The following is a 15,728-nucleotide window of genomic DNA, read 5'->3' as shown; positions in this document are numbered from 1 at the left end:
AAACTGTACTTACAAATTAATTCTTTCTTCAATAAGAGCAGTGTAGTTCTCACAACTTTCTTCGTCATCCCAGTCTCTCCAAAGGAAATCATAAAAAAACCTACAACGAACCACATTATGATAGTAATAAAAAAAGTCATCGTGTTCAGCATTTTAAAATATTCTGATGTCACATTCTCTATTTAAATCTTGATTCTTATGAAGAATATTTTTAAATGACCCTCCAGTGAACTAATAATGAGACAAAACTTTAAATATTAAGATAATCTGGATTTTATTTTAGATTACTGAAGGTAAGAAGATAATGTTTCTGGAAGTGGAAATGCAAAATTTGCTTTTAAATTTTCATAGTTTTGACTTCGATTTTGTTCAACAAGAAATAACATGTAAGATCTAACAAAATTTGTGGGTGGGACATTAGAAAACCAAAAACTTGCCGAAAATATCCTGTATTTTGTTTATGAATAGCTTCCCTAACTGTATCAACTTATAAGAAGCAATGATAATAAGGATGATGACATCTAGTATTTGTAGGGTCCTTACATGTAAAAAGTGATATTTAATGTATTTAAGATACTTATATATGAATGGAAGTTTCTAGAATTCTTTTAAATTCAATTTTTTCAAAATGCAAAACTTTTTTAAAATGGCAAACTTTTCATTACTCGTGTCTACTACTTTTGCAAATAAATGTAATGAAAAGTTTTACGAATGCATTATATTAATTAAAAATGGATAGCCTGGTGAGGCAGCACATGTGCTGCTTGGTAGTCCTAGCACACTGGAAGGCAGAGGTGGGAGGATCCTTGAGCCCAGGAGTTTCAGACCAGGCTGGGCAACATAGGGAGACCCGATTTTTTTTAAAAGGAGAAATTTAATCCAGCAATCAGTAAAAGGTTAGTCAATAAATATGTACAAAATGCTTATGTGAGCAAAGCTTACACATTAAGTGAATTGTTGAATATCCTCATTTTAACTTTCAGAAGTAGAGAGTCTTATTACCTTACAACTTCCAAAGCCAGAGCAACATCATGAATATTTGCATCTTGTCCTTCAACAGGATACACTTCCAAGAGAGGGACACTATGCTCCAGTTCCTCCAAAATCTCATTAACCAAATCCCGTGGAATATTTGCAATGTTGGAAGAAAAGGGCTCAGCCAGAGAAACAGTAACTTTGAAACAAGATGATGAATTTGGTTGTGGTTTACAAGTTACCTAAGATAAATATTATAAAATGTGTAATTCCAAATACAAGTAGACTACAAGGATTTCTTTCTCATATGTGAGCTAATTATAAGTTTCTTCTTTTAATTTCATTATGACTTCTATAAAAACATATAAGAAAACTGTAGATAAATATTAAATAACAGGTTTTTTGGTTCTTTTTAGTTATACATGACAGTAGAATGTATTTTGACATATCATACATACATGGAGTATAACTTCCCAATCTTGTGATTGTACATGATGTGGAGTTACACTGGTCATGTGTTGACATATGAACATAGGAAAGTTATGTCCAATTCATTCTACTGTCCTACCCATTCCCATCTCCCCTCCCTTCCCTTCATTCCCCTTTGTCTAATCCTATGAACTTCTATTCTCTCCCCCACCTCCCACTGTGTGTTAGCATCTACATATCAGAGAGCATATTAGGACTGGCTTATTTCACTTAGCATGATAGTCTCCAGATCCATTCATTTACCATGCCATAATTTCGTTCTTCCTTATGGCTGAGTAATATTTCTTTGTGTATATGTACCACATTTTCTTTATTCATTCATCTATTGAAGGGCACCTAACTTGGTTCCATAGTTCAGCTATTGTGAATTGAGCTGCTATAAACATTGATGTGGCTGCGTTACTATAGCATAGTCCTTCGGTTTTATACCAAGGAGTGGGATAAATGGGTCAAATGGCGGTTCCATTCCAAGTTTAAATAACACTTTTCAGTCTCTACTACTTAAACACATGAGATGTGAAATTTCATGCAAATAATTGCATATCCCCTCCTACCTTATTAAACATATTTCTAGATTTGAATTGTCAGTCTTTTGGATTTCACAGAACAGTAACAATTTTTTTAAATTAATTCTGTCACAAAATTAAGTTTAAAAATACCTTACTATCTATATTAAATCATTTGTAAAGGACAGGTCATTCAGATTTTTTTTTAAAAGTAGGACATGAAAAGTCCTCTGGTTGAATAAATTCATCTTTGTAAACACTGTGCTATGTTGTGTTAGTCCCTTTTCACCACCATATAGAGATATCTCCAGCACTTTTCTGGAAATCTGACATGAATAAACATGTTTAGAGAGTGTTACCTTATCCATATGACCATTTACATATCGGAAATATTTTCAAATCACTACCCAAGCTTTGAAATACAAATTTTAATATAAATTCTACTCTTCAAAGCAGTTAAGGGACAGAAAAACTAGAAATGACATTTCAATGCATACTTTACATTCCATAAGTATTTACAATAACTATAAATAAAATAAAATTTTATTTTAAAAAAGAATTTCTTGACTGTCTTCCACCAGACTCTTATTCCTACTCCTCGGAGGCAATAGTTTTTAATTCTTCTAGCTGATCATTTTGACATTTATTTAACTAATATGCCTGTATTGCAAGACTTTTAGTTTTGATTTGTTTTTGTGTTGGGCATTATATATTGACTTACCTTTCTGAAAAATAAAATTCATTTCTCCCATCTCCACCCACACAGACCCACATTTTTCTGGTTTTCCATCAACCAGTATGGTTATATCTTTTTTTTTTTTTTTGAAGATCAGAATGATTTTTATTAAAGTGAGAAAATAATTTGAAATATGGATTATAATTGCATGAAACACATTAAAAAATTAGAAAGAATTCCATCCTTACAATACTTAGTTTTACCATCCAAGGATATGCAACTCAACCTATTCAATGGTTTTGTACACTGACATCATGTGGTTTTCCTTACGAATGTCTTATGTGTTGCAAAATCGTTTCTCCACTTGGGTGATGGTACGGTACTTTTTTTTTTTTTTTTTTTGGTTATATCTTAATATCTAGCATTTATTTTATATACTGGAAAGGTATTAAAAGACAAAAAATCCTTATTAAAAAACAAAAGAGATTTGCAACAAATCTTATTTTACAAATCTTAACTGATTTTATTTATGATTCTAGAATCGGGTAGCAGTCTGGACAAAAAATTGTTCATAAAGTCCAGCCCACCACTCGGGTAGGTTGTATTGATAGAGAAAAGGAAGAGACTTAAATAAAATGGAGCCAGGCCCCGGTGAGGTGGCCTATGCTTGTGATCCCAGCTACTCCAGAGGCTGAGATGGGGATCACCAAGTTCAAGGTCAGTCTGGGCAATTTGGCTAGACTCTGTCTCAAAAACTGAAAAGGACTGGGGAGGTAATTAAGTGGTAAAATACCCCTGGGTTCAGTTCTCAGTACCAATAAATAAATACAAATAAAAGTTTAAAAAATGGAAACAAGGCACAGAGAAAGCCTGATTCATTTTCTGGATGCCTTTCATTACTCTGATCCCAGATTCCTTAAATTGTATAAATCTCTTTTCGGTGTGTTCAAACACAATAAATGTGTTTGAAATGAAGTACTGGTTTTGTTTTTCTTCAGTTCTCTGACTAGCTCCATCTGAACTGACTCTGGAAACCCCCTGGGCACACTGCTGCCCCTGGCTGTCACCCTGGGAACCCCCTCTGCTTCTCTCCTGTCCGCCTCTCTGCTTTCTGGATCAGGATCTGATGACAACATACATTAACCTCCCGTGAAACGGTATGTCGGACCTAACTTTTGAGCCAAGCATATTCAAATATGTCTTTTTCCTACCTTAACTTAAAATATGACTAGGTACATAATCTATTTTCAGAACCTTTTGAAATTGAGAAGTTCAATGCCATTCTGCCTGTTTCTTTACATGAATCTGCTTTATTGCAATCTTCTCTTTGTCTCTAGTACTCTCACATTTCACTTTGTGTTGAACGCTTAGGTGCTGTTTTCTTGTTCTTGTTTTGTCTTCTTCTTCTTCTTTTTTTTTTTTTTTTTTTGTGTGTGTGTGATGCTGGGGATTGAACCCAGGGCCTGAGGCATGCTAAACATTTTTCATTTATTTTTTATTGTAAACAAATGGGGTACAGCTTGTTTCTCTGGTTGTACATGAAGTAGAGTCACACCATTTGTGTAATTATACATTTACATAGGGTAATGATGTTTGATCCATTCTGTTATTTTTCCTTCCCAATTTTTTAACTTTTGAGACAGCCTCTTGCTAAGTTCTCCAGGCTGGCCTTGAACTTGAGATTCGTGCTTCAGCCTCCTGAATTGCTGGTATTACAGGCATGTACTACCGGTGAATCCAGGGGCTCTTAACCACTGAGCCATACCCCCGGCCCTTTTCTGTATTTTATTTAGAGACGGGGTCTCACTGAGTTACTTAGGGCCTCGATAAGTTGCTGAGGCTGGCTTTGACCTCATGATCCTCCTGCCTCAGTCTCCCAAGCTGCGGGGATAACAGGTGTGCACCACCATACACAGCTATTATTGAGTTTTCAAATACCTAGTTTTTCTTTTCTTATCATTTCCGTTCCTTCCAAATGTCTCCTCTTATGTCGGTTTTGACCAATGTAGATGTTTCCTCAAATATCTTGTTGACCTGAATATGTGCTCATATTTAGCAGCAGAACACCACAAAGGTGACTGGTCCTTGTCTGTGGGTAACACACACCCCTCTGCGCCTCCCGGTGGGTTGGCCTGCCTGGCTCTTCCCTGGGAATGCCGCCGCAGTATCATTCAGTCTTTTCTTCTGATCTGATCATACAAGTTCCAAACTTCATGCCTGGAGGGATCTGCCTCAGCTGCCGGTGTTCTCGAAGATTGCTGAGGTTGAAGGTAGAGGACCCGAGATTCAGTCCCGGCAAACCTTCCTCTCGGCTTCTTCCTTCTCCTCAAAGCTGGTTTCTTAAACCTAGAGATCGATGTCTTCTGCCAAATTGGGGGAATTTTCAGCTGTTATTTCTGTTATTTTCTTCTTTCTCCCCACCCCCATTTCATTTTCTTCTGGGACTCTGGAAACATCATTGCTCAGTATTTCATTGTACTCCAGCATGTCCCTGCAGTTCAGTTCAATTTTTTTTCACCGTGTTTTCTCTCTGGTGCTCAGTTTTGGTAATTTCCATTTTTTTTTTTTAAAGTTTGTTCTTTTTTGATATGCTGACAGCGGAGTGTATTTTGACATACTATGCATACATGGAGTAGTTAATTTCTGTTTTTCCCATCAAGTTCATTAACAGTTTCCTCTATCTTTCTTCTCCCCCTCTCCCCCTCTCCCCTTTTCCGCCTCTCCCCCTCTCCTCTCTTCCTCCTCCTCTCCTCCTCCTCCTCCTCCTCCTCCTCCTCCTTCTTCTTCTCCTTCTTTTACTACCACTGTTAGTATTTCCAGGTTGCCTCTTCTCTTGTACCCAGTCGAAGCCAAAGGAAAACCCAGGGGACTCAGCGCCTTGTCACCCTTGGGTCATAAGGTCCCTAGCCAACTATTCAGGGCAGTGGTTGTACTTAGTAGAAGGAATAGGAAAAAGTCTGTCTACTCCTTCTTCCTAGAATTCCCTGTTTCTTAAATAGCTTCTCAAGCAGTTCTTTCTTAACTCCACTTCCGGAGTCTTCAGTACAGTCAAATTTGCGATTCTTTGGGGATTATGAAATATAAATAAGGTGGTGTTTTGTCTTGGTCTTTTTTTTTTTTCCCCATTCTGGGGTGCTGGGGATTCAAACCCTAGTCCTTCTGCATGGTAGGCAAACACCCTCCGAGATAGACTATATCATCAGCCCTAAGGTGGTGTTCTGTGTGTGTGGTGCTGGGGATTGTGGTGCCTGTTAGGTAAGCGCTCTGCCCCTGAGCTACACCCCCAGCGTAATTCTGCCCTGTGTCTGCTGTACACTTTCTAATCTTGTTGCCACTGTCTTCTCTCCCATTCTTTTTGTCCTTAATTTGGTGGAAGACTCTGTGGACAAAGAAAAGACACTACAAATTTTCAGAAGGAAAAAAGTATAGGTTTTGGCAAAGGATGATGACATTGGCTTCTCAGCGAGAAACATGGAAGCTTGAAGACAATGGAATGATATTTTCCAAATTCTGAGCATGAAGCCAATCGTAGAATTCACATAACCAATCTATCAAATACACATGAAGTTACCATAAAGGCATTTTTAGGCATACAAGATGCAAATAAAGGGCTGGGGTTGTGGCTCAGTGGTAGAGCGCTTGCCTAGCATAGGTGAGGCACTGGGTTCGATTCTCAGCACCACACACAAACTAAATTAAAAAACAAAGCACCACACGCAACAACTAAATTAAAAAAAAAAGATGCAAATAATTTTATCTGCTTGTACTCTTAATTCATGAAGTCAGCAGAATAAGATCCATGGGCCAAGAGGCTGGGGAGATAGCTCAGTTGGTAAAGTGCTTGCCTTGCAAGCATAGGGCCCCGAGTTCGATCCCCAGCACCACAAAAAAAAAAAAAAAAAAAAAAAAAAAAAAGAAGATCCATGGCCAAAATGAGAAAAAACAAAGACAGGAAATCTAGGGAATAGATGGTAACCTAAACTATTCGCCAGAAGAGAGTGGTGAAAGGAACTCGTAGCCTGCCATGAAGGGAGACCAGGAGGACAGCCCCAGCAGGTCCACAGACAGACCTCCAGTCCAGACTGCAAGTCAAAGAAGGCAAGCCCTCTCTCTTCCAGAAATTCAACACAAGAAAGGTTATTATTGACTCTAGGAAAAAAATGTTTTGAAATACCTAATAAATGACCTGCCATTATGTGCAAACTATAATGCAACAATTAAAAAATGTGGAAAAAATATCTAGGAAATGAAAAATGCACAGCCTACTGCATAGTTTACCTATGAAACATTTACATAGTCATAATAAGGTAAATTATGATTAATCAAATCAAAATCCCTACATAAATATTTTGGGAGGATGGGAGCACGTGGAAATAGGGGTATGGAGTAGGGCCGGGAGTGGTGGTATGGTGTATGTAAAAAGGCAAAATCCTGATTTCCTGTAGAGAAATCAAGAAGTACCAATATTAGCATGTTACTTGGAGATAGGTAATTACTACTATTATAATTAAACTGGTTGAAATTAGCTATAGCTGAGAAATATGAGAAATGGCAGCAGGGTGGTGATAGGGTTTGGGTGACAGTAACTTTTCATAACAAAAGTTATAACTCTGTTTGACTCCATAACAGTGTGCATGTTTAACTTTGAAAAAACTCGGCAAACACTTCACAACCAGTGAATAGGGATGAAAGGCGAGGAAGTGGAACATTTAATATATTTTGCTTGCCTTTACAACAAAGTACAGGAGAGAGATGAGGCAGCAAAGTCCCTTATAATTTGTCCAGAAAGTAAGCTGGGTAAATGGACAGCTAGACAGCATGTGTAGCCAGAACAGGCTTTAAAGCAGAGTGCAGCCAGGTGCAGTGGCCACACCTGCAATTCCAGCTTTTTGGGAGAATGAGGTAGGAGGATCACAAGTTCAAGGCCTGCCTGGGCAAAATAATGAGACCTGGCCTCAAAATGAAAAATAAAATGGCTGAGGATATAGCTCAGTGGTAGAGTGCTCCTGCTTTCAATCAATCCCTAATACAGCAAAAAAGAAAAAAAAGAAAAAAAAAAAAAGCACAGGAAATCACTACTGAAGTTGGGAGTATGGACATAACCATGATGCCAAATGTGAGTGTGGAGACAAGCCCACGTGATGACCTTTCTCTTCAGAACTCGGACAGAGCAGAATCAGGAAGGTCCCCTGCTTCCAGAATCTACAACGAGTTCCACGGCACACCTCCATACCAAAGATTCTTGAGAGTCACAGTCTCCGGGACAGGAGTCCCCTGTGCTTCTCCTTTGCTAGCAAAGCAATAAAACTTCTTTTTCCTTTTTCTCAAATCCGTGTCCTTGTTATTGGATTGGCATCGGGGACAAGGACCGAGCTTTTGGTTACAACACTACAAAACTACATGGATCAAGAGTGTGATACAAACATAAGGATAAACATGTTATTAAGTCCACACATCTATAGTCAATTGATTTTTAATCATGTTGCCAAGTATATATGATAAATAAAAAATAAGTTCACCTGGTCCTTCAGGAAATATTGCTGAAACAATTGTAGATCCACACAAAAAAAGAATTTAGACCTCTGCTTCACTCCATATTCAAAGATTAACTCAAAATAGGTTAAAGACCCACTGCAACAGTGAAAACTATAAATTAACCCTTAGAATAAAATTATAGGGACAAATTTTAATAAACAGGTAAATAAATGGATGTGACCAAAAAAAAAGCAAAACAAAGGAAAAAAATATGACCTGATCACAATCAAAGCAACAAAAAATATATATTAAAAAAAAAAAGATTCTCTAGGCCTCATCAAGGAATGTAAACAAAGTTCTAAAGCATGATGACACAACATTGGGAAGTTATTGATGGTGACTTATACATGGAGTTCATACAAAATTTTAATATCAACTGTAGTCCACCCCCAGAGATAACCACCTTTTGCACACTCTGTCTTTTTGTTGGTGCTGGGGACCTAACCCAGGGCCTTGCATATGCTCGGCAAACATTCTACCACTAGTTACATTCCCAGCCTCCCTTTTGGTCTTTTCTAAGTCACTAGAAGTTATTTTGCTACCACAAGTTGTTTTTTGTTAGTTCGAGATGGGGTCTGGATATGCCACCAGGTTGGTAACTCCTGGACTCAGGAATCCTCCCACTTCAGCCTCCTCAGAGCTGGTACTACAGGCACCCACCCCTCACCCAGCTGAGACATGCATTGTCTGACTACATAATATTCTACCCTGAGTAGAGATCATCGTTTTTTTGGTACGGATCTTATTAATAAATTTTTATGGTATCCTCCATTTTTTAAATTTTATAAATATTGCTGTGATTCTTAATATGTATATCTTTTTCTGCATTTCTGATTCCCATAGAATAAATTTTTAGAAATAAAGCGAGTTATTTTAAAGTTCTTGATGTATTTTGCCAAACTGTTTTCTCCAGAGGTTTCCTTAATTTCTGAACTACTTCTTAACCAACTTTAAGGACATGCTAGATTCCCTTCCAATACAGTATTATATTTCCAAGTTTTTTTGCTTGTTGAATGAATCTGCCTAGGCAGAATAATGGAACCCAAAGATGTCCATGCCCAAGTCTTTGGGACCTGTGATTATGTCACCTTACATGGCAAAAGGGACTTTGCAGGTATAATTACTGCTAAGGACAATGAGTTGGAGAGGTAATCCTGGATAACCCAGTTAGCTCTGTTCTAATCACAGGAGTCCTTTAAGAGGGGAGCAACTTCTAAGGTCAGCTAGGTCCCAGAGAAGGATGGAACCCCTCTCTGGGCCCAGCAACTCTGGTGAGTTACCCCATCTGCCCATCAAGGAGATTGAGAAGACTCTAGAGAACAGAAGTCAACCAGCGTAAATTCTGCAAAGAGGAGGGTCACTGGAGAGGAAATGTCCCTGTTGCTTCTAAGAGAAGTGACGTATAATCTACAAGCCCCGGACCCATCCTGGCAGATGGCACCACTGGTACAGGAAAGCTAAGGAGTCAAGAGGCTTTATACACGTCCCCAAAAGTGATCTCTGAGGAATCTCAGCTGACTCTTAAAGAGTAGACAGGAATGAGGTCAGTTTTGACCAACTTGGTCTTAAACACCTGGCAGGAGAGTACAGTCTTGGTACAGTCCTGCATGGACATTTAAGAGGAAAATGGTTTTTTTTAATGTAACTAAAGATGTACACTTGTGTTGGCCCTACCAAAAGTAAGTAGAGCTGGAGGCTACAGAAGAAGGGTCCTTGTGTGGGAATGCCTGATAATAATGCTCACAAAGGACTCTAGAGTCACAAGTTTGTCCTGAGTTAATTTGAGCCTGATCACATAGACCTACAAATCTTCCTAACCTCCTACATTGATAAACCCAATTTTTTCCCCACTGATATGATTATGAGTTACTGTCTCATGGTTTTCAAAAACTGATTGAAATACTAATTGTAATACAAAGCTGCTCCCCCGCCCTTTCCGTTGCATCACAACCTAGCTTGTCAATCTGAAAGCTGCTCTCCCCGCCCTTTCCAGTGCAGTCATTTTCTCCGCCTCCCAACTACTTGTCAGTCTGTGAACATCCTAGCTAGCTATTGGTTCATCAGTCAGCTTGCAAGTATCCTTCTCCATTATTGGTCCCCTGTTAGCCCAGCGGGATTCTTAAAAATAGTTTCACCGCCATCTTTTCTCTCCCCCAACTTGCTTTCTTTCTCCTCCTCGCTTTCCACTCTCTCTAGCTCGCGCCCTTTCTCTCTCCCTTTCTTTTCCTCTCATTTTCCCTCTTACCCTGCAGGGAGACACTCTGTTTGCTTAATAAACTCCCTTATGTGATTTCCTGTGTCCGGCATGGTTTTCATGGGATTCCTTACACTAACTGCTTTTGTGCTAATTGTTTACTAAAAAGTAATGCTTTGCTGTCTGGTTTATTGTTGACTTAGCATGATCCCTGCCCTACGTATGTCTTGTCCAGTCACCTGCCATCAGTCACTGGGGACCTCTGGACTACTCTGATGCTGAATGCCCTTAACTGCCCACGCCCCACCTGATGAACAGGACTGGGTTACTTCCCCCAACCTCGCCCTTTCAACAGGAAGCAGCTTGGAGATGTCACAGCCCATTTTTCCATAGAAATTGACAGTGGGGGACTTTATGCTTTGAATATAGCCCTTGCTGCTCTGCCCCTATAATTTATTTTTAAAGTAAATACGTTTCTTTCTCTTCCTCTTCCCTGCTCCTCCCTAATCTCTCCCTCCCTAATCTCTTTCTTCCCCACTTTGGGCAGATTTATCTGTCCTTGAGTACACACCCACCACAGGAATGAAGTAATCCAGCCTTTGGGGATGATGCCAGAAGATCTCAGAAATGACTATCTCCCAGTCGGGCTCAATGGCAAATGCCTGTAATCCCAGTTGCGGGGGGGGGGGGGGGGGGGGGGGGGCGGGCTGAGACAGGAGGATCTCAAGTTCAAAGCCAGCCTCAGCAAAGGTGAGGTGCTAAGCAACTCAGTGAGACCCTGTCTCTAAATAAAATAAAAAACAGGACTGGGGATGTGGCTCAGTGGTTGAATGCCCCTGAGTTCAATCCTTGGCTATCCCTGCTCCAAAAAAACAAACAAAATGAATGACTGTCTCCCAAACTGACAAGTGAATTACAACTCCAACAAAGAACACATGGAATATAGCCTTTGCATCCCCTCTTTTAAAGCCCCATTCCTGCCGATGGGCAGAATCTCAGGCTTTGGGACAGGAGTTTTCTCCTGTGCTAGTGAAGCCAGAATTGGGGACAGGCAGTTAGTGTAGAATAGGGAATCAGGTCAGATGGAGGAAATGGAGGCCATGAAAGCCATCAGCCTCTGGAAGTTGGAGACTGCCCCGGGAGAGTGGAATGTCAAGGACCTGCAGAGCCCATTGATAACCAAATTTACCTGCCCTTGTCAGGGACTACAGGCAAAAAGATGCTAATTAATGCCCTCTGGGCCCTTAACTGCCTGCATCACCTTGGTCTCCCCCTGCCCACGGCTTCTCACTTTATGCAAAACCGGGTCTAGGTCTGGAGAGATAGCTCAGTCGATAGAGTGCTTGCCTTGCAAGCACAAGGCCTTGAGTTCAATCCCCAGCACCACAAAAAACAAAACAAAAACTGGGCCTAATCACTTAGGCAGGAAGGAGAGAAGGGGGAAAGAACAGTTAAGAGATAAGGGGGAAAGAACGCGGAAAACAAAACCTATAAAAAGGACAAGATTTGCTCAGTCCGATAGATTCCACCTTTGGGTCCCCTTCTTCCACCCAGGAGAAGTCTGCTTTTACTTTTCTTTAATGAAGCTTCTTACTTTCTACTCTACATTTGCCTTGGCCTGCTTCTCTGGCGTTATACTTAAACACCTGAGGAAGCAGGACTCGTCACCGGTAAACACGGTATCACTAGCATAGCAATGTAACTTTTCCTTTTTCTCAAGAAAAAAAAAAAAAAAGAAAAAAAGCGGGGAACAATTTGCTGGTGTGGTGGCGCACACCTGTAATCCCCGCTACTTGAGGCTAAATCAGGAAGACTGCAAGTTTGAGGTCAGCCTGAGCAACTTGGTGGGACTACCTCAAATTACAATAAAAGGGATAGCTCAGTGGTAGAGCACTTGGAATCCACTGGAATAAATTATTCAGATGAGCATTAAGTAGCATCGCTGATGCTTCAACTCAAGTGAGAATAAAGACGCCAAGGCCCTCAGAACAGCAGTCTGAATTGTGCAGCACTATCTCAGGAGGTCCCAAGAGCTCATCCTATTTTTTTTTTTTTTTTTTTTTTGCGGTACCGGGAATCGAACTCAGGGCCTTGTGCTTGCAAGGCAAGCACTCTACCAGCTGAGCTATCTCCCCAGCCCTCATCCTATTTCATTACCACATAATTAAAAGAATTAGAACTCGCCAACATACTATCTGCTTTTCGCAGGTGCGCGTGAGCGTGTGTGTGTGTGTGTGTGTGTGTGTGTGTGTGTGTGTGTGTGTGTGTGGCGGGCAGGGCGGAGGTGGGGAAGCTACATCCCTAGCCCCCTTTTTTCTATTTTACTTTGTGACACTGTCTTGCTAAAACTGCCCAGGCTCAAACTTGTGATCCTCCTGCCTCAGCCTCCTGGAGTACTTATCCTCTCATTTTATCCAGATGAAGAAAGTCAGAGAAGCTATCCAGGAAAAGGGTGTTCAAAACTCTGAAGATGAGCAAACCTCTAAGAAGCAGTACATACTATTGTTATTATTTTTAAGTATTTCTTTAGTTGTCCATGAATCTTTATTTAATTAATTATTCATATGTGGTGCTGAGGATGGAACCCAGGGCCTCACACATGCCAGGTAAGTGCTCTACCACTGAGTCACAATCCCAGCCCAAGTATGTATTATTGAAAAATTAATTCTAACTCTATTCTTTTCTAATCTCTATGGCTGGAATTATGCTATTCTTTATCTGCAAAATTGCCGCTCACTTACTTTTCCTTGGAACATATATTTTTTAATTGTTTTCAAGTAGTGTCTGATGCAATGAGTTTGTTTTTCTTGTGATTCAATCTACAGATTTGAAATATCTACCTGGGGCAGTTGTAATTATAGATATTAATTTCTATACAAAGATAATTGACCTTTAAAAGAATCAAACTGATGATATAAAATATGCCACAATATTTGGCTTATAGACCTAACAGAGAAGAATCTTAGATGACAGCTTAGATGATTATTATCTAAAAAAGAAACTTTTCAAAGGGAAAAAAATCTCAAACTTTGCCAAGTTTTTGGTTATTGTTTTTTTATTGGTGCATTATAATTAGACATAATAGTTGAATTCATTGTACACATTCATACTTTCACAAAATATAATTAGGTTGATTTTGTTCTATGGTACCTCCCTTTTCCCTCCCCTTGGTTCAGTGAAATGACAATTTCATTATTTGTAGCTGCATAAAACTCCATTGTGTGTAAACCACACATTTTCTTTATCCGTTCATCTACTGATATAGATACCTAGGCTGATTCCATAATTTAAATTTTGCCAATTTTTTTGATCCATTTTTCTTTCTCTTCTGAACTAACAAAACCTCATAATTCAGTAAATGAAGATTAAATGGAAATAATGGTCCAAGTTTGTTACGGCTAAATTACTGAAATTTCAAGATTATTTTTGCTGTTTTTACATTATTGGAGTAGCTGAAACCAGGCTAATAAATATTGTCCGATACTACTAGATTCCATTGAATTATAACTGTTTACAAGAAAAAGTCCGTTAATATTCACCCTTATCTTCTTTTTTTACTATTAACTTGCTTAGAAACTTCAAATTCCCAAATTAATAGTCTTTAAAAGGACAGATAATTTCATTCAAAGAACAAAGATTAAGTAAAATTATTTACCTCCACCAGTATACCAACAAAAGGGATAGAAGTTTCTTCATATTTCACAAAGAATAACTCAGGATTAGTCTTCCAGACTCCAAGCCATTTGTCTTTTATTTTTAATTTTTCTGATAGGTATTTACTCATAGCCTCATCAGCATCTTCTGCCTAACAAAGGAAAAATATGTATAAATATATGAAATTACAAGTTTATAACAAGTATTTTGACTCCTACTTAAAAATGGAACCAATATCACCTTAAATAGTGAAAAATGTGAAAAATTTATAGATTTTTAACTCAAACTATATTTAATGGAAAGTATCATAAACCTTAAAAAATTGAAATAAATTTAAGAGATCTATTCATTGGTCACAGTAATTCAGAGATGAGCTATCTACATTACTGTGTCCTCAAGTCATTTGTTTTATTAATCCACTGAGCAGAAGGAATGCAATTACACATATTAAAACATAGCAATTTTCTTTTAAAACATAGCAATTACTTTTTCTGAATTTTAAAGATGAAATGACCTAAATATTTAAAATATATTCAGAGCCGGGCATGGTGGTGCACACCTGTAATCCCAACCACTCAGGAGGCTGAGGCAGGAGGATCTGTAATTGAAGGCCAGCATCAGCATCTTATCAAGGGCCTGTGTCTAAATAAACAAATACAAAGGACTGGGGATGTAGTTCAGTGTTAAAGCACCTCTGGGTTCAGTGCCCAGTTCTACTCCTTCCAACATAAATAAAACATATTTGATTCATAAAAATTTTATGAATCCATTTTATAAAACAAATGAGTATCGGGCATTCAATAAATGTTGGTTTGATCTTTTTTAACTGAATTTCAGCTACTTCAAGGGTGATAATCTAAGCTAGTAGGAAACTTAGGTCAATAGACCCTGCCTGATTAATGACACAATAACTTATGTAAATATTTTTCTATTGCCTTTAATAGGCCTGACCTTCTCCAACCCTCAATATCAGATGTAAATAGGTCATTTGCATGGTCCTAGTGGTATCTTTAAAATTAAGTTTTCTTCTGATTTTAACATATGGTAAAGCTTCTAATACAAAAAATGTGAAGAAAAAAAAATCATTCCTGATCTTGGCAGCCAAAGATAACTGCCATAGATAGTTTGGTGTATTTTCTTTCAGTATTTTTTCTATGCATATATCCATCCATCCAGATCATGCTTTGTTTCATCTTCTTTTTTTTTTTTTTTTTTTTTTTTTGCCGTACTAGGGATTGAACTCAGGGCCTTGTGCTTGCAAGGCAAGCACTCTACCAGCTGAGCTATCTCCCCAGCCCCTCATCTTCTTTTTTAAAAGAAATTTGTAGTTATAGATGAACAGCATGGCTTTATTTATGTTATTTTTATGCAGTGCTGAGGATGGAACCCAGTGCCTCACACATGCCAGGCAAGCACTCTGCCACTGAGCTATAGTCCCAGCCCCCCAGCCCCCTCCCCTTTTTTAAAGCAATTCGTTTTACAGTTCTTGAAAACAGTTTGTATGGCTGTATGGTTTTTCCTTATATGAAGCCACTGTAGGTTCTTTACTGTTTTTGGAAATTTAATTTCTATTTTAAAATACTTTATAACATCACTGCAGTGAATATACTTGCATTCAAATTCTTCTGCTATAACTCCAAAGAAAGAAACAAAACAAAACAAAAACAGGTTTAGCACATACCATTTATGCTCTGCTTGG

At 38.7% G+C, this 15,728-nt stretch overlaps 1 protein-coding gene across 1 annotated transcript in view; it reads right to left on the bottom strand.

Annotated features, from left to right (window-relative positions):
* The window catches only part of Shcbp1l (SHC binding and spindle associated 1 like), a 52,685-nt gene that overhangs the window by 36,090 nt on the left and 867 nt on the right, over positions 1 to 15,728 (bottom strand). The window contains exons 2-4 of the mRNA XM_047520899.1: positions 14,031 to 14,180; positions 1,003 to 1,217; positions 14 to 100 (exon numbers count right to left, since the gene is read on the bottom strand). Of these exons, the coding sequence (XP_047376855.1) occupies positions 14 to 100; positions 1,003 to 1,217; positions 14,031 to 14,180 (452 nt within the window). The remainder of the gene's footprint in view (positions 1 to 13; positions 101 to 1,002; positions 1,218 to 14,030; positions 14,181 to 15,728) is intronic.

The sequence above is a fragment of the Sciurus carolinensis genome, chromosome 12, assembly GCF_902686445.1.
Source record: "Sciurus carolinensis chromosome 12, mSciCar1.2, whole genome shotgun sequence".
Classification (NCBI taxonomy): Eukaryota; Metazoa; Chordata; class Mammalia; order Rodentia; family Sciuridae; genus Sciurus; species Sciurus carolinensis.
The sequence above is the reverse complement of the archived record's forward strand: the minus strand, read 5'-3'. Positions and strand labels throughout refer to the sequence as shown.